Consider the following 19,977-nt stretch of genomic DNA (forward strand, 5'->3'; position numbering starts at 1 on the left):
TTTCATAGTACATCCCATGCTCCACTGTCAAAAGCAGACCACAAGGGTAAGTAAACCCAGGGTGAAAATCCCCATGTTCAATTCCATGGAAATTCAGACTGTAGGTTCTTCTATTTAAAAAAAAAAAAAAGCTTGTCACATGCAATTTTCTATATCAGTTTCTTGTTATTAACATCTTAATGGCTGTAGGATAGTTAATATTTTTAAATTGAGTCTTAAAAATTCCCATTTTACAATGAAATATAACCAGTGAATGTCCCTGTTTTATAAGTCAAAAGGAGTACATAGCAAATACCAAATGATCTCTTTGCTAGAAAGCGTGTCAGTAGATAACATTTATTTCTAAAGGTGAATGTGTTGTCTGCCTTGCTCTTGTATTTCATATTTCTGATGAACTAATATCCCATGTGAGATCAACAGTTTATAGGATAAGTAATAATTGTGACTTAGTTATGATACAACTGATGGAGAAACTTTATCTGTCCAAAACCTTTGATAAGGAAATTGCTCAAGTTTCTCCACTTCGAGGTCACCCCTTTCTGGTGGAAGCATGTTTTCTTCAGAGTTGACCCATGCTGGCTTTTTTCTTCCTAGCGAGTCTGGACAGGATCCGTTTTTAAAAGATTATTTTTTAAGGTACTTTGCTACCCTACTTTCCCCTGCTTAACTTTCAACTGCACTTAGATGATCACGAGATAATCAGTACACAACAGCATTCTTTCTAGCCCTGAGATGACTGAAATGACGACAGAATTAGAAATAAGTGAAGATTTTTCTGAACATAAACAGTGACCAGAACTGATGTGAAGAATCAGAAATAGGACAGTTGTCAAGTATTGGGCTGCTGATTGAAAAAAAGAATACCATATTGACTGTTGATTTAATTTAAACAAAAACCAAAAACTTCTTTCAGTGCTTTATTTCAGAAGAGAGAAGGGAGAAAAAATATATAGGGTGGGAAAATCAGAGAAGGGAAAGAAAGGGAAACAGAAAGAAGAAACAAGAAAGGAACAATAGACCACAAAGGCACTGGCAGAACTCACAGGGGCAGTGGAGCTGGAGAGAAGCAAAAGAAAGACAGAGCAACCACATGAGGAATGAGGGGGGAAAGTCTCAGTAGTATCTAGACTTGGCCAATCAAAAATCTCAGAGGGCATCACTGTATTTTAGTCAAGTAGTGGTCTTAGACTTGCATGAGTCTTAGACTCTCGAGTTACCAATGACTACAGATCCATCTTTTATTGTCTTTCTGGGATGCACGCATTTTTATTATTGTGGTGACCACCAAGGAACAGCCTCCAACACCTAATGTCTGCACTGTCTCTGCCTCTCACTTTGACTCTTTATTTTATCCTATGCACCAGTGACAGATGAATCTTTCTAAAATACCACCATATGCATGGCATTCCCCAGTTCAAAAACGTTCCATGGCTCTCCTGCCTGTAAATTAAATCCCTTAGGTTCATAATCCAGGTGCTTGGCAATGTGGTCCCAATCAGCCCCATTTCTCAAGAATTCCTCATACTAAACTTTCACTTCAGCTAAGCTGATCCACTGCTGTTCTCATAAGCACGCAGTGCACATTGGTTCCTTCGTTACTTTCCCTCTACATCCCCTTCCCAGAACATCCTCCCTTTGCCCTCTCCTGATACACAGTTGATTCTGGGAAGCCTTTTCCTGAATTTTCCAGCCCACAGAGACTCCCTAGAAGTCCTTCCTTGAACTCCTGGAACCCTAGTTGGCACCATGGATTTAACATATGTAGCATTTTAGTGCTTTGTCTCTAAGTCTTTCCCCTACAACCTTAAAATTATATTGGAGGGTTCTTGACAGCAAAGACATGATGTCATACTTCTCTTTATCCTCAGCACTTAGGTCATTGTAGACGCATAATAAATGTTAGCTGATTAGTAACAGTTGTTTTGTATGACCAAGTGAAAATGCTCAGTAATGTTGTTCTCATTCAGTATTTTCAGTCTCTTCATCTTTGATGGGCAGTCTAGTCTCTCACTAACTTGAATGACACGGGGGACTTAAGAAACAATGGCAGAGAGAATTTGGGTGTGTACTGTTCTGTGGTCCCTCTGAGGCTGGTTCTTGGTCTTTGTGCTTATTGGAATAAATATAATGCTTCTTGACATTTGGCATCTCTTCCTCCTTGGGTGCTTTCTATTTCCCTTTAAGATGTTTAAAAATACCATCAGAATCAGTATTCTTTCTGTGGCTAGTAGTGGAGCTGAATCAATCTTTTCTCCTCTGGTTTCTCTTCCTTTAAATACAGATAAAGAGGAAGTGCAGAGGAAACGGCAGAAGCTCATGCCCAATTTCTCAGATAGTTTCGGTGGCGGCAGTGGGGCGGGAGCTGGAGGTGGAGGCATGTTCGGCAGCAGCGGTGGAGGCGGTGGTGCTGGTAGTACCGGCCCAGGTACGAACCAAGCCTGTTCTTTCACATCTGAAAGGGCAGATTTTCTTCTCCTAGATTTCCTTGTCTGTGGGTTGAGTGTTGTGACATTACTGAACATGATATATTACATTACTTAAAATTTCCCAGCAAACTTTTTTCCAAAGAAATGCATGTTCATCTTATAATATGTAGATAGATTAATACCAAAAACTGTAAGAAGGAAAAAAGTCATGAAGGCCAGTTACCCAAAGGATACCTCTTAACATTTTGGTATATTCCCCCCTCCTTTTTTTTTTTTTTTTTTTTGGTACAGTTGTCTTGGTATTCTTTGGAAACATTGGAAAGGTTTCATATTATATTTGCACTATGTTGTAGATACATAAAATCCTGCCATCAAAGATTAACTATTGTTTTTTGGCAGGTACATACATCATAATACATATTTATACATTTCTCCAAGCACAGCTGTGATCCTTATTTTGCATAGTTTTAATCCATTTACTCGTATGACCTATTTATTATCATGATTGTGTATAGAGTCATGTATGCTGCTTTTTCCTAACGGTTTAACATAAGCATTTCCCGATGGTAATAGAAATTTTACATAAGCATCATTTTTAAGCATCATTTTAATGACTTGTAATAATTCATCAAATGAACAAACCGTAGTATAACTTACTTGAAGATTATTTCCTGTTTCTTATCTAAAATGTTTGCACTGAACTCCTCTATCCACATTGCTTTTCTTTTATTCCAGATAATTTTTGTAAATTAGATTCTCTGAAGTGAAATTACTATGTCAGAGAGTATGACAACTAACACTCACTGCTTCCCAGAGTTTTACCAGCTTGTGCTTCCAGCAGAAATGCATGAGAGTAACCAGTGGGGGCATGTTTCTCTTGAGGAACCAGTATATGTTTCTGTATTTTGTTTTGTTCAGTTTTTCCCTCCAGGGGTTACTTTACTGTCTTCTGTGTCAGCAAGTCTGAGTCTGGGTGGCAGCCACTCACCATTACCCTCTCCCCTCCATGCAGGAGTGGGAGACTTTCTCCAGCATGAGCTCCTCCACGCTGCCCAGAGCCTGGGCTCTGCCTGGGTTGCCAAAAATGTAACCTGGCCAGAGTCGAATTCTGATCGTCCCAGGACCCCCGGTGATGTGCCTTATCACTAAGTCTCAACAGAAGGACCGTGTCGGGCCCACCAAAGCCTGTTCTCACCAGAGAGAGGGACACTAACGTTTGCTGAGTTTCTTTTCATTTAAAAAATCATCACAAGGTTTCATTTGTTTCGCCATTTCAGGGTATGGCTTCCCACACTATGGATTTCCTACATATGGTGGAATTACCTTCCACCCTGGAACCACTAAATCTAATGCTGGGATGAAGCATGGTAAGTAACACTTTTCTTTTTTTTTAGTACTGAGAAAAGAACGAAAAAAATTATTTAAAAATTAATTAAAGCCAAAAAGTTTGTTTTTTTAATCATTACTCACCACAACATTATCTTGGAAAAAAATTGATGAATGCCGGTAAATTAAGAAGATACTTCTTTTCCAAAAAATTCTTATTTCCTGTGGAGAGTATAGATTCTATTCCTGATACTATATTTAAATTTATACATTTACTTTGTATGTGGCATGAACAGGGGAAAGAAAAGAACATTAAATAGGGATATAGAGAGACTTGACTATTCAAACATAAAAAAGTCACCAAACTTAGCTGTTTTCTCTCTTTTTTCTTAAATACTACACTTTTGAAGACACTTAGAGGTTTAGAGGGATGGTCTTTTCTCATCAAATGTATCCCCCTGGGGGCTTCCCTGGTGGCACAGTGGTTAAGAATCACCTGCCAATGCAGGGGACACGGGTTCAAGCCCTGGCCTGGGAAGATCCCACAGGCCGCAGAGCAGCTAAGCCCGTGAGCCACAACTACTGAGCCCACGTGCCACGACTGCTGAAGCCCACATGCCTAGAGCCCATGCTCCGCAACAAGAGAAGCCACCACAATGAGAAGCCCACGCACCACAATGAGTAGCCCCTGCTCGCCACAACTAGAGAAAGCCCGCGCACAACAACGAAGACCCAGTGTAGCCACAATAAATAAATAAAATAAATAAATTTACAACAAAAAAAATGTATCCCCTAATTAGCAGTTGTCACATGATGTGTTCATACTTCTATTACATGTCCATTTTAGTGTACTCATTGAAGAAATAATACAACAAGGTCTTCTCATGTATTTCAACACCTGTTTTAGGTCAGGTGCTTTTACATGTTTTAACTGTAATCTTTATGATTCCTCTGTAAGGAAAATATTAGTATCTTCATTTTACAGACAGAGCACACCAAGGTTCAGAAGTGATCATTCACTCACTGAAGGTACATATCTGTTAGTGGCAGAACCAGGATTTGAACCAGGTCTGCCTGTAAAATCTCGGTGTTCTCATAGTAGCTGTCAGGTAGCATAGTAGGACCTGAAAGATTGTGATCAGAAACAGTGCACTGGATAGCTCCCACACCAAAGAATGTGAATTGAGATCACATCTTCACAACCTGCTTGAGCATTAGGGAAAAAAATAGCTGCTCTGTTTTCAAGAACTTTAAAAATTCCACTTCCTTGCAATTCCTAGAAGAGCTTTATTTCATTTTTCTCCTTTACAGATAAACAGAATGAGGTGTACATTTTTAGAAATGTAAAAAAAAAAAATTTTAAGGTCTTAAATAAGTTTTCATCACAAGAAAAAAGAACTTGTAACTATATATGCTGATGGATGTTAACTGGACTTACTGTGGTGATCATTTTGCAGTGTGTACAAGGACTGAGTCATTATATTGTACACCTGAAATTATTACAATGTTATACCTCAATTTAAAAAAAGTTTTTTGAAAGTGACTTTAGAATAGCTCCAAAACATGTTACTTATGACCATTTTAAAAGGAATTTTAAATTGTTGTTTTTCTTTTCCCTTTGCAGTAACCCTGCCTCCTACCTTTATCTGACCTTTGCTGAAACAGTGAATTATAACTTAATTAATAGATTTCACTGAGGAAGAAAAGCTGAATTTTTGCTTTTATCTTAGGAACCATAGACACCCCATCTAAAAATGACCCTGAAGGTTATGACAAGAGTGATGACAGAGAGGCCATAAATCTCTCCGGGCAGGCAGCAGAGACCACCAAGCAAGATAAAGAGTCCTGCAGGCGGGGCACTGAGGCTGATCTGGCGTACTCAGTAGGAGTAAAGGAAGAGAAGCACAGCTCCCAGGGTGAGTGAGCACACAGAGGACTGCACTGTACTGCTTGGTGAGGACGTGGGTCAGTTCTAGGTGGACAACCTATTTCCAGAAGACAGGTTTATTTTCTGTTGACCTCAAGGCGATGCATCAACATCTAGTTCAGCGTGCTCTTCAGAGCCCTGTGTGCCTTTTGAAAAGCATGTGCCAGGTTATTTTATTCACACTGGGATTTCCACTGTCCCAGTGTTACCTTTGAATATAAAGTACATAAATTTACATATGCTTCTCCAGTCATCGTCATGCAGTTTTAGGGTATCATGAGAGAGAACCTAAATCATTTCCACCACAGATAAGAGAGAGCAGTTTGCATAACTTTGACAGTCTCCCTTCTCTCGACTGTCATACTGAAGTGGAATTTCGCCTGAAAATAAGGACTTTTCCCTTTATCCTGATGCCTTCTTTGACGAATTAGGATTAGGAGGGACAGTGCATATTTGGAACCAGAACCTATTAGAGTATGTGTCATGGGTCTAGGTCATCCTAGATTATGCCTGGAAGACTTTTTCTGTAAGAGAAAGATAATAAATATGTAGAGTTGTGGGCTACATATGGTTTCTATTGCATATTCTTTTTTTAACACCCCTTCAAAAATGTACAAACCATGCTTAGCTAGGGGGCCGTATAAAAACAGGCCACACACAGGATTTGACCTGCAAGCCACAGTTTTCCTCCCATTGACCTTCAGGAGGCAAAGTTTACAAAAACACCAGTGGCTCTCGGAGAGTCTGTATCTCTGCGGCAGAGACTGATTTTTGACACTTTTTGCCTAACGAGAGTCGTTCAAGACTCCCATGAAGGATTATTTCACCAAGAGCTTATTTACAATTGTGGCAAAACCCAGTTAACATTATTTGGAGATTGATTGTTCCCCTTAAGATAACAGAAACTTCTGAATTTCTTTTCCCCGAACAAACTGTAGACAGATTTATTTGAGGTCAGCCTCTATATTTGTCAGTGAGCCAATGTCCAGCTGTGCTTTTTCTAGTGAACACAACCCAAAAGCCCCAAAAGGAGCATTTTCCACTAAGTCGATGTGTCTCAGGGTATCAGAACACTGATGCCGACAGTCTTGGCCTCAAGCATGGCATTCCTGTAGAGCAGGTATAGTGAAACTCAACTGTGATTGTGATCCACTGCCTTGCAGATAACCTCTTTCTGGAGAAGGCTGTGCAGCTTGCCAAGCAGCATGCCAATGCCCTTTTTGACTACGCAGTGACAGGAGATGTGAAGATGCTGCTGGCTGTCCAGCGCCATCTCACTGCAGTGCAGGACGAGAATGGGGACAGGTAAGTCAGGACTTTTGCAAACAAGGGTTGTTTTAAAGGGGCGAAGAGAGAAAAGTATTGTATGCATGCTGGCTAGAAATGAGAATTGATCAAAGTTATTGGGTCCTGCAACTGAAACACCCTCTCAAGGAAAATAATGTGTCAGTAAGGTTGAGTGGCACAATCTCCTTCTCCTGTCCTGTGGCTCTCACCACTTGGGCTCTAAAATAGCCAGGATACTCATCTAAGAGTACAGCACTCTGGGTGAGAAAACTAAGATGGGTGTGGGGAATGGTACTTTTTTTTTTTTTTTTTTAACATCTTTATTGGAGTATAATTGCTTTACAATGGTGTGTTAGTTTCTGCTGTATAACAAAGTGATACATATACATATATCCCCATATCCCCTCCCTCTTGCGTCTCCCTCCCTCCCACCCTCCCTATCCCACCCCTCTAGGTGGTCACACAGCACCGAGCTGACCTCCCTGTGCTATGCGGCTGCTTCCCACTAGCTATCTATTTTACATTTGGTAGTGTATATAGGGAATGGTACTCTTTGAAAAGCCCTGCTTGACTTGTTGGAATACGATTTAGAATCATATTTAATAAACAAGCACTTGTTTATTGGAATAGGAATATTTGCTTTATTTATTCGAATAATATAATAAAATTTGGTCTTACCAAATCCCTAAAGCGCTTGTTATCCCTGCTGCATATTTGTCATAATAATATTCTCAAGGAAAAGCCCAGTAGAGACAGCACAACAGCAGCAACAAAATCGTTAGGAGGCCGTTGTCATCCTCTCCCAGTTACTGGTTCCTCTACTACTGCCTCTGTTGACGGTCACCAGGCTGTGACGGAATCAGTCTTGTGACTGCCCTAACCCGCGTTGTGTGGGAGTCTAACATTCCAAGCACCATGCTTCCCATTCCTGGTGTTACTGAGCTTGTATTTGCAAAGACACCTGGCTTCTTTCTAAAACGGTTCTCCTAGTCCTTTCATTGAGACTTCTAAAATGATCTCAAAAGCCTATAAAAATAACGAGTGACAGCAGCCCTCAAATCCAAGTCAAGTGCTTTATCTAAAACCTTCCCAAAATAGGGTCAGCAATGAGAAATCCTTCTCTGTGGAAGAGCTCTTGGGCGCTGTGTTTTAAACCTCAGTTTAAACACTGAACCAAGTGCTTTAGGAAAGTGCCAGCCTCAGGGTTTCAGACAGAGACCTTTGTTCTCATTCCTTGCAGCTTAACCAAGGATGTGGTGTAACCACTGGCCTTGTTAATACAGTATGAGAGGAACCGGTACAGCCTTCTTTGTGTAAAGTCATGAACAGCAGAATGTTTTTTACAGGGTTAAATAATCCATTTAGCATTCAGTAGCATATAACCACAAGAGAAAGCAGTTAACCAAGACAGGACAGTAGCATTTCAGGTGACTTTTCTAGGGACCTGCTGATGAGCCTAAGAAAGACGAGCATAGGTAAGTTAGAAAGGGACTGCTGGTGTTCGAAGGGAGGATTGTGGAAAGGGACACAGGCACATGCATTCAGGTGAGGGCACTGAGGGGAAGGTATAGATGTGTGTAAGGACCTGGATGCATGTGGAGAGGTTGGGGAGGTGGCTTTCCCTGCCCAAGCAGGAGATGAACCCTTAGAGTCCCCGCCCTGGACCCCAAACATACTCACGCAAGCAGGCCTACGGGGCTCGTCGCAGCTGGAGGCCAGAGGGGTGAGACCTGGGGAGACCAAAGAGGAGTCCTCATAAGAATATAGACAAGGGATAGCTTTTGGCCTTCACAGCTCAGTCCCTTGTTTTCACTGAGTTTATCATACTCAGCTAATAATCTGAATCCTGTGGCCGTTAGTCATCACAGAAAATACAATGAAGAAAAAAAATAATAAAAGCTTCTGGTACTGGGGAAATCCCCATGAGGGTGTGAAAATCTATGGGGGGGGATAGGGGGGGATGTACTTCTGCTACAAAATGCTGAGCTGTACATGGAAATTTTTAGGCAGTTTTTGAAGTACGACCTTTTTCTTGGTATATGTGCATCATGTCTGCGTCAGACTTTGGGCCCTTTTCAGCAGTCTTCTTCCAGCCCTACGGTTCAAAAGACAGTACTGAAACCCTGAAATCATTCATTTAAAAGATCTCTCAAATAACGAAGTCACAGTTTAGTTTTTCAGGCTCTCCTGAGTCAACGTTAATCCCAAGTAATATACACTTGCCATTTCCAAGAAGGTGGCCTGAATAAAATGACACCTAATATCTTTAGGGAAAATCCAGCCTGTGCCTCAAATCCCGTATGTACGGCCTCCCTGGGATCCTCAGAGTGCTCGGCATCATAACCTGTCCATACTTTGGAGGGTTCATCCTCCTCCATGTGCGTCTGCAACTCTACAGAGCAGTGCCCATGAGCCCCTGAAGCAGGAGAGCTTAAGGGATTAAGAGATGGCTTTGGGGCAAGACAGTCCTGGACTTAATATACGACCCGGATTGAGTTCTGTTATACCCGTAAGTCTCACTTTCATCACCTGAAAAATAAGGATAATATCACCTACCTCATAAGATGGTTGGGATTAGTCAGATGATGGATGTCAAGTGCTCGGTGTGGTCTGGTATTAGAAGCTCTAAACAAATAGTAGCCACTTTTTATTGTGGAGTCGTTTCCAATTAATTTTAAGTTTTTTTAACAATTAAAAAAATTTGTTCCTAGGAGTGATGATTGGCACCTGCCAATATTTTCAGCCTCATTAGTGTTCGCCCTAAGTTTGTTCAGTCATCCTTATTTTAGTGCCTAAACTGTGCGCCAGGGCTATAAGGCTGACCCAGAGGGAACCAGCCTCTGAGAGGATCACAGGCCAGAGAGGAAGAGGTACAGAAAACTGCAGTCGCTCAACCAAGCAGTAAACTTGAGGGGAGACAGCTTGCTCTGCCTAGGAAGTTGAGGAAGTCTTCTCCAAGGATGTAAGGTTTGCACTGGCATATGAAGGATAAAGAGGTGCCGCTGAGGCAGAGAAGAGGAGCAAAACCATTCCAGGCAGAGGGACTAACTCGGTGGAGAGATACAGTTACATTGTTCCTTCAGAAGTTTGCGTCTAGAGTCTTCTCCCAATAGTTAAGAGCCTGACTCCATTCTCCCCTCTTGGGATCTAGGAAGATCTTAAAAAGCCACCACACTGTATTCGGGAGGAGGTGGCAGAGCTACGTGAGATATCTACACTCTTCTGAACAGATCCTAGTGCAGCCATTTTACACACGTCACCTGTGTGTCGGGGTAAGTCAGGGAAAAGTCAGAGGAGAAAGTGCAAGGCACAGAGGCAGAGCTGGGATTTGAACATAGGTTCTCTGTCTCGAAGCCCGGGTTCCTTTACACCTCAAGGGTCCAAACTGAATGCCCCCAGAGACCAGAGAGCAGGCAGGTACTGGAAATAAGTAGGCAGTAAAGCCTCCCCACCTTGGATACAAGATGTTTCATAGATTCGAGACACTTGGGCTTGGGGGCCAAAGAAAACTAGGTATGAGAGCCAGATACAGTCTGTGAGTCTAATCCTACCTTGGGAATCTTTTTTTTTTTCTTTCCATGAACAGTCTAGTTGATTCTTGCCACTATATTTTTGTTCCAGTGTCTTACACTTAGCAATCATCCACCTTCATGCTCAGCTTGTGAGAGATCTGCTAGAAGTCACATCCGGCTTGATTGCTGAAGAAATTATCAACATGAGAAATGATCTCTACCAGGTAAGCAGAAATATCAAGGAGACAACTGTATAAAAATCCATCGTTTGTACGTGCACGCGTGTGTTTCTTTTTTTTTTTTTTTTGCGGTACGCGGGCCTCTCACCGCTGCGGCCTCTCCCGCTGCGGAGCAACAGGCTCCGGACGCGCAGGCTCAGCGGCCACGGCCCACGGGCCCAGCCGCTCCGCAGCACGCGGGATCCCCCCACACCGGGGCACGAACCCGCGTCCCCCGCATCGGCAGGCGGACCCCCAACCACCGCGCCACCAGGGAAGCCCCACGCGTGTGTTTCTTAACAGTAGCATATAACGTTAACAGTTAATAAAACAAAATGTCTCTGAAGGTAATATCTTAAAAGCCCGTTACATGGGAATGTTCTTTTATGAATTAGGATCCTTTGATCTGTGGGTGTAATAGCAATCACCCCACAATGCCTGCTGGGGGACTGCAAACTTTAAACTTCAGAAATCTGCCAAAGCAGTCGATCCAGCATAGAATAAATATGTCACATCTGTCAAGAAAAAATGCAATTGGAAAAAAGTTAAGTTTGAAAAGCTAGTGATTTACAAGAATTTTGAAGTCTGCTAAACATGTTGACAGCATCTGGATTAAATGCGTATCAAATGAAGGGTGCTGAATCAGAATACAGAAAGGTAAAAAGGTTGTTTGAGAAGGAAAAAGTGTCTTTCAGAAACAGAAAGCTCAAGGTGAAGAAAACGGGACACCAAAGGGATTTGCCCAAATCAGGTTTACATAGAAATTAGGTGGGTTCAAAAGCAGCTTGAGGACCTCTGTTACAGAGGTCTTCAAATATTTCAGATAGGGGAGTTGACTGGAGACTCAGTTAGGCTGCCTGTTGGGCACATGCAGATTTCAGGTGAGAAAAGGAGATTAAAACTGTTGGACAGAACCAAAGCCTGGATGCTGGGTGTAGGGAGCCGGCAGACCTGGGCCAACCTGTCTGGCTAAGGGACCGAACAAGCAGGACATACGTGAGCAGGGTTCCGCTCTCCAGAGCTGCTCCCTCCTCCCTCCCGGGGCACTCTCTCTTCCTGCTGCCTTTCCCCGGCCCCGTCAGTCTTCTCTACAGCCTCCTGGTCTTGCCGCCTTCTCGGCTTTCCTGTTTTCTCCTTCCCTTCACACGAACCAGAGTGACTTCCCAAACTTCCTTGGCCTCTGTGGTATGCTCGGATGCCTGATTCAAGCACATCCCTTACTCTAAAAATACAGACGACCATCATGCATAATTATGTACACAGTAAACCATCATGCATAATTATGTACACAGTAAAGGTTCTGTTCCAGTTCTCAGTTTTTTAAAGCAGGTGATGTGAATCATTTTTATTTCCTCAAAGCAGAAGTCCTGAAGTGTTTACATGTATCTCTCCATAGATTTTTATCTGTGGACAGGTGTTTCCCGATAAGGGAAAGTAATGGATGTAAGGCGTTAGGCTTCTTCTTTGGCTGTTATGCTTAAGATCAAAGGAAAAATGAAGTTGGGGATTCTTCGCTGACTCATAAAATAACTAGGATGAGGTCTAATTTTAGATATATATTTAAAGGATAGCTTCTTCAGATTTTCATACCATTTTGGGTGTTGCTGGTATTTGGAAAGTCATTTGGCCCTTAGAGCTTGCTTCTCGCAGGCTTTTGGACTGATTGTCCCTTTTCACCATCTCAAGTGTACAAATAAAACTAGAAATGGGATGTTGTCACTTCTCAGTCCTCCTTTCGAAGGCAGCTTAACTTCACTGCCTGGAGGTCAGATTGAAGGAATTGCTTGTTTTTCTGTTTATAAATAGGACCTGCAAAGGACACCGCACAACAGGATATTAGTAGTTGTGATGTATTATGTGCCAGACGCCTTACTGTATCGTTTGGGTACATATATTGAGACTCTCCAGTGTGCTGGAGACAAAAACTCTCAAACCACCACCTTTGACACTTGTGTGCCTTCTGATTTGGGGAGTCTCAGGAGAATGCAGGTCCGTTTTCCCCACCTTACATTGTTCTCACTGATGGGCAAGGATTCGGGATCCCCCTGGTTTGCCTTTTAGGTCTTAACACACACACCCAATGGCAACTTTTATTTGAGAACTAGAAACCCACTAAGATCTAGACTTCCATTTATCTGTTGTAAAGGTTTCCTCTTAGCTATTCGTGATGGGAAATTAGTTCCCTAAGCAATTTGGATTATTTGGCAATTGTCTTAAACATTCTCCCAGAATACCTTTCACTAATCTTAGTACATTTCTGTGGCCATCTGTCACGATCAAATCTCTCTGCCACCCACCCTCTAGAGAAAGACACACTCAAAATAATCCAAGTGCATAGGGTTAAGATTTTTCTGAAAATACTTCTGAAACCTGTTTCCTTTAAACCCTCTTTTCCTCTCCCATTTCCCTCCGCACAACATAAACAACAACTCCAGTGTGTGTGATATCAGCTGTTTTATTTGCATATGTTCCTGTAAAACATTAGTGGGGTTTTTACGCATGTATTGTTTAATGTTTCTAATTATTATAAATATGTGTTCATAGTTTTTAAAATAGTACATAAGGATATACATTAGAGAATCAAGGTTACCCTCCCTGGCAGCATATACGTCTCCCAGCCCCACTCCCAAATATAACTATTGTGTTTATAAGTATTTTCCCAGGTATTGGTTACATAAAAAAATATATAACTTTAAATAGATATTTTAGTATATCCTTACACAGAGTCCACATTATATTATACATAGTGCTCCCGATCTGCATAAACCTTTTTCTTAAATTTTAAATACAATTATAGATTCATAGGTGGTTACAAAAAAAAAAAAAAAGTGTACCAGGAGTCCCATGTACCCTTCACCCAGTTTCCCCAGTGGTAACTTCTTGCATAACTCTTGTCCAGTATCAAAGCCAGGAAACTGACCTTGATAGAATCCACAGATCTCATTTGGGTTTCATCAGTTTTACACGCACTCATTTGTGTGTGTCCATATAGTTCTTCATGCACGTATTTTTTAATTGCATAAGTGGCTTTGTGCTACATGTCACTATATTTCTGCCTTCACTGCTTATGCGATTTATCCACGCACCTGTGTGTACAGCTAGTTCCTTGTTTCTACTCCTGAAGAGGATCCCATAGTTTACATCTTCCACCTGTTATGTACCTGTTCCCCAACAGTGGACACTGAACCAGCTTCTCTCTTCCTACCTGCACAGACAGTACTTCAGGGAAGAGTCTCACCCATGTGCCCTTGTAGATTTGTGTCAGATACACAGACAGGAGTGAGATTGCTGGGGCATTTGTGTACTTGGCTCTGCAGAATGTCTGTATAAGTCCGTATGCCAGCAGGCATGGCATGAAAAGTTCCTGGATTCCTACGTTGTGTAATTGCTTAAGATATAATCCCGGGGTTTAAGATCTAAAGCCTAAAATGTCATAGAAAACCTTCATGGGATCATAGGAAAAAAAACTTAAAAAAATTTTTTTTACTCATGGTAAGAGATTTTGTATGATATGAAACTTATATTGAAACTACAGATAATTTTAAATCTCTGAATGGTATCATGTGATTTCAGATCTTTTTTCCAGTATCATTCTCTTTCCTTTTCCCATCTCCCCAAATAACATATCTGATTATAAACACAGCTTTTATTTACTTATTTATTTTTTGAGAGGAAGGCTCTTGGCTATAATGTCTAAAGTTCTGAGGACATGATTCATTTCAAGCCAGGATGTAGTTCTAAGGGATAAAAAAATAAGGGTGAGAGTGGAAATTTAGAAAAAAATCCATTTCTGTTATATTAAATAATCACTGTAGCAGCTTCCCTGGTGGTGCAGTGGTTAAGAATCCGCCTGCCAATGCAGGGGACACAGGTTCGATCTCTGGTCTGGGAAGATCCCACACGCCGCGGAGCAACTAAGCCCGTGCGCCACAACTACGAGCCCAAGCTCTAGAGCCCGCGAGCCACAACTACCAAGCCCGTGTGCCACAACTACTGGAGCCCACGCACCTAGAGCCCATGCTCTGCAACAAGAGAAGCCACTGCAATGAGAAGCCCGCGCACCGCAACAAAGAGTAGACCCCACTTGCCGCAACTAAAGGAAGCCTGCACGCAGCAACAAAGCCCAACACAGCCAAAAATTAATTAATTAATTATAAAAAAAATAATCACTGTAATGAGACTTAGGCAGCACAAGCATCTTTCATCCTGATTACATGTGCCGCGCCCCGGCCAGGATGTTGGTGGCCCACCTGTTGTCACTGCTACAGCCACTAACTGCTTACTGAGAAGGAAAGTTTAGGCAAATTGTCACTAGACAGGCTGGATTTCACAGGCTTCTGTGAAATAGACTGACTTGTATAAAAATACATTGCTGTTCTGTGTCAGTGGCCTCAGTTCTTTGAAAGATACTTCCATGATTGTGTCTGTCTTAACTGATTTTGAAAACAGTTTTCAAAACATCTCATTTGCATTCACTGAGGTACTGCCTCGTGGGCAGGGTAATCAAATGGACTGTTTACACACTTATTAGGTGTCAGCAACTCAGCTTGTCTGTCCATCTGAGCCCTCTTAGTGAGAGGTAGTTCTCTGGTCCTAGTATGACTTTGAGAATCCTCTAAAATGGGGGTGACAGAGTTCTATCGATTGGTCTCATGGAGCCAGTCCACGGAACAGCAGTTTTTAATTTAGCACATTTTTTTTCCATGTCAGTATAGAATGACAGCACCTTTGTTAATTGGTTTCTATCGGGCAGTTTATTTAAACTTCTTCAGTAAAACCATAGCCTTGATTTGATTTGTTAACATATGATTTTTCAGCTGAAGGTAAACTCCTAGAAATTCAAGAAAACTAAGTTTACTAGTAGATGAGTTAACATATCAACAATCACTTGGCTGTAGTGAGAAACAAGAAAGCTATTAAGAATTATAAATATAAAAAATAATCTTGATAATTGAGCGACTGTTAGTCCAGTAAATATATTGGATTGGCCAAAAGGTTCGTTCGGTTTTTTCCGTAAGACGGCTCTCACAGCACTTGGTTGTCTTTAGCTTCATTCAAAACAATTTTGTTAGATTGTATGTGACAGCTGTCATATCAGCATGCATTTAAAAAAAGACATCAAAATTGGTGATTTTTTTGTGTAGCCATTTTAATATTGAAGATGGAAAGAAAACATTTTCGGCCTGTTATGCTTTATTATTTCAAGAAAGGTAAAAACGCAACTGAAACACAAGAAAAGATTTGTGCAGTGTATGGAGAAGGTGCTGTGACTGATTGAACGTGTCAGAAGTGGTTTGCGAAGTTTCGTGCTGGAGATTTCTGACTGGACGATGCTCCGCAGACCGGTAGACCAGTTGAAGTTGATAGCAATCAAATCGAGACTTTAATTGAGAACGATCACCGTTATACCACTAGGGAGATAGCCGACATACTCAAAATATCCAAATCAAGCTTTGAAAATCATGTGCACCAGCTTGGTTATGTCAGTCACTTTGATGTTTCGGTTCCATGTTAAGTAGGGAAAAAACCTTCTTGACCCTATTTCTGCATGCGATTCTCTACTTAAACGTAACAAAAACGTTCCATTTTTAAAACAAATTGTGACAGGTGATGAAAAGTGGATACTGTACAATAATGTGGAATGGAAGAGATCATGGGGCAAGTGAAATGAACACCACCAACCACACCAAAGGCCAGTCTTCATCCAGAGAAGGTGATGTTGTGTATATGGTGAAATTGGAAGGGAGTCCTCTGTTATGAGCTCCTTCTGGAAAACCAAACGATTAATTCCAACAAGTACTGCTCCCAGTTAGACCAACTGAAAGCAGCACTTGACAAAAAGCATCTGGAATTAGTCAACAGAAAACGCATAACCTTCCATCAGGATAACGCAAGACCGCATGTTTCTTTGATGACCAGGCAAAAACTGTTACAGCGTGGCCGGGAAGTTCTGATTCATCCGCCGTATTCACCAGACATTACACCTTCAGATTTCATTTCGGTCTTTACAAAATTCTCTTAATGGAAAAAATTTCAGTTACCTGGAAGACTGTAAAAGGCACCTGGAACAGTTCATCGTGCAAAAAGATTAAAAAGTTTTGGGAAGATAGGGTTTCCCTGGTGGTGCAGTGGTTGAGAGTCCGCCTGCCGATGCAGGGGACACGGGTTCGCGCCCCGGTCCGGGAAGATCCCGCATGCCGCGGAGCGGCTGGGCCTGTGAGCCATGGCCGCTGAGCCTGCGCGTCCGGAGCCTGTGCTCTGCAACGGGAGAGGCCACAACAGTGAGAGGCCCGCGTACTGCAAAAAAAAAAAAAAAAAAAAAAAGTTTTGGGAAGATGGAATTATGAAGTTGCCTGAAAAATGGCAGAAGGTAGTGGAACAAAAGGGTGAATACGTTGTTCAATAAAGTTCTTGGCGAAAATGAAAAATGTGTCTCTTGTTTTTACTTTAAAAACCAAAGGCACTTTTTTGGCCATCCCAATACTTCATTAGCATATGATGTGGAACAGAGAGTAACTCATTTGCAAAGGTGAGAAGTTAATCTGGGAATGAGAAATGGCCCCTCAGTATCACTCCACCTATTGCAGTCACAGCTCATAAGCCTGTGGGTTACAAGTATGCCGCTGACCAGTGTCATCTCCTGCCTGTTCTCGCCAGACACCCTTGCACTTGGCAGTGATCACCAGGCAGGAGGCTGTGGTGGAGGACTTGCTGAGGGCCGGGGCCGACCTCACCCTTCTGGACCGCTCGGGTAACTCTGCTTTGCACCTGGCTGCCAAAGGAGGACACGATGAAATTCTCAGCATTTTACTCAAGCACAAGAAGGCAGCACAACTTATCAACCACCCCAACGGGGAAGGTAAGAGACGGTGTAACCCTCTCTGTCTGCTTTCTACACAAAAAGCAGCTCTCTGGTAAATGTGTGTTATTTGATTGGCACCCCAAAGTGCTTTCCTCAATCACTTAGAATTCATCTCTTATGGAAATTTCCATTGCTGGCTGTAGCTAATTCCTTTAAAGATGATTTGGAATAGTCAGTCAGTAGGAGGAAAAAGCAAAGGCCTGAGCAAACACCAGTCTTGGTATGTAGAAAGCATCCGTTATTCGGAGAATGTTTATATGCGCTCAGTGTCTCCTGAGAACGTGAAAGGAGTCTGGGTTTACATGCAGAACAACTGACTTACAGCACCTGTAAAGACTGTCTGAAGGAGAGATTCTGTCGGCACTTGACACGCTGACCCCCGACAGCCTTCCCTCCCCGTGACCGTGCCTGTGCTTGGGCTGCAGGTCTGAACGCCATTCACGAGGCCATGATGAGCAACAGCCTGCCGTGTTTGCTGCTGCTCGTGGGCGCAGGGGCTGACGTCAACGCTCAGGAGCGGAAGTCGGGGCGCACGGCGCTGCATCTGGCCGTGGAGCACGACAACATCTCCCTGGCCGGCTGCCTGCTCCTGGAGGTGAAGGATGCGCTTACCTGCCTTTGCATTCAATTCCCAAAGGGGATTGGGGGAAATCTTTTCGGAGAATGATGCCGCGAACAGGTTATCTCCCTACATTCTGCTCTACCTTTGTAACATCTACTCTATCTACTCGACGCTTCAGAATAGGAGCTCAGGCTCTCCCGGCACCCCTTACCTGGTTATTTCTAACTGGGGATTTCTTCAATGGCAGAGCCTGCCCAAAATAGCAACAGGGCTGGTAATATGACCCGGGGAGCCATGCAGACAGGGGGAGGCGGGGAAAAAAGGGCGAGAGAACCTTGGACTAACCCTTTTCTGTGTGGGGGGATTTTAGGGTGATGCCCATGTAGACAGCACCACCTATGATGGAACTACACCCCTGCACATAGCAGCTGGGAGAGGGTCCACGAGGCTGGCAGCTCTTCTCAAGGCAGCAGGTAAGGGAGCCTGGCGGTCGGTGATGGAAAATGTCATCAGGAATGCAAACCCAGCCTCGGTAGAGCAGCCATGCCACCTTCTTAAGCCACAGACCCGCTGCGGAAAGGCACGAGTAAATAAAAGTTCTCTGGCAAATCACATTCAGCTGCCGTAGAGGCACCGTTTGGACTAGTAATCCTGGGCTTCGTGCTGACAGTCACGTTAGTTTTTACTCTCCAGTTCACCTGTTTGTTTTGGATGTGGGTTGTCTTCATTGACTCCCATGACAAGAGATCTTCTTAACGTTGAATCGAATTCCTTGTAGAATTCGGAGCAGTATCCACCTCAGGTCATGTCACAAGTCCTCAGAAGGAAAAGTTTATTGGTATAAGAAATGATTTAAAGACTTCCTTTTGCAAGAAAGGTCCCTGAGAAGCCAAAGTAATAGGAAAAAACAAGTGGGCCATGTGTTGAGTACTGTCATGTACCAGGCACTAAACATCGCTCGCTTCTGTTGGGCTGTTGGGCTATAGGCACTTCCCATGCACTGTCTCATTTAGTCTTACTTAATCCACAATAACCCTTTGAGACAAAGCCCATTATTAGTCCCATTTTATAGCCAAGGAAACAGACTAGAGAGACTTCTGCATCCCGGTCCCAGGGCCCCAGTAAGGGGCAGAGCTGTGAGTCACACCTCGTCACCCTGAACTTCCAGACTCCATTCTCTCTGCTGTGTTTCTGTCCCCTGTTTTGCTCAAGAATTTGAAGGTGTTATTCCAATTCAATCCTCTCTTCCTGTGAAATATAGAAAAAACTATTCCTGCTCATCCTTGAATCTCTACTGCCTTGTGTATTTAGAACCTCAAAAAATGTTTCATGGAATTGGTATCTCAAGCCTGTCCTGGCCTATGTGATTTACCTCAGAGGTTATTAAAATTTTTTTAGAAAATAAATGCTTCACAAATTCAAGAAAAGAGAAGATTAAATACCTTCTAAAAAAAACTGAGGCCAGAAAAATATAAGAACCTTTTCTTTGGCAGCGCCGCATTTTTCTGACATCACATCCCGAAAAAGCAGCAGCCTTTTCTTTCCTCCTTTGTCAAGCTGACGTTCCCGTGAACAAGAGACGATGATTGCAGTGTGTATGAAGAGTGTGGGGAGTCACTGGTTATAATTAAGAAATGCCTTCAGACGAGAAACTCTGACCCTTCCAAGAATGCTTTCTCTCTAATTCTCAGTATCCCGTGAAAGGAGTAGCAAGTAGCAGTTTCTCCAGTATATAAATGAAGAAACTCAGAAGAAGAACCCAGTCCTGGGCTTCCCTGGTGGCGCAGTGGTTGAGACCCCGCCTGCCAATGCAGGGGACACGGGTTCGAGCCCTGGTCCAGGAAGATCCCACGTGCC

The 19,977-nt window shown here is 42.7% G+C and overlaps 1 protein-coding gene across 2 annotated transcripts in view; it reads left to right on the plus strand.

Annotated features, from left to right (window-relative positions):
• Window positions 1-19,977, plus strand: part of NFKB1 (nuclear factor kappa B subunit 1) — a 121,980-nt gene that overhangs the window by 94,186 nt on the left and 7,817 nt on the right. For both annotated transcript variants that reach the window (XM_065877633.1, XM_065877634.1), the window contains 8 exons: window positions 2,282-2,425; window positions 3,704-3,793; window positions 5,483-5,668; window positions 6,843-6,984; window positions 10,588-10,702; window positions 17,354-17,555; window positions 17,984-18,153; window positions 18,491-18,593. In XM_065877633.1, the coding sequence (XP_065733705.1) occupies window positions 2,282-2,425; window positions 3,704-3,793; window positions 5,483-5,668; window positions 6,843-6,984; window positions 10,588-10,702; window positions 17,354-17,555; window positions 17,984-18,153; window positions 18,491-18,593 (1,152 nt within the window). The remainder of the gene's footprint in view (window positions 1-2,281; window positions 2,426-3,703; window positions 3,794-5,482; window positions 5,669-6,842; window positions 6,985-10,587; window positions 10,703-17,353; window positions 17,556-17,983; window positions 18,154-18,490; window positions 18,594-19,977) is intronic.

The sequence above is a fragment of the Phocoena phocoena genome, chromosome 5 (genome assembly GCF_963924675.1).
Source record: "Phocoena phocoena chromosome 5, mPhoPho1.1, whole genome shotgun sequence".
Classification (NCBI taxonomy): domain Eukaryota; kingdom Metazoa; phylum Chordata; class Mammalia; order Artiodactyla; family Phocoenidae; genus Phocoena; species Phocoena phocoena.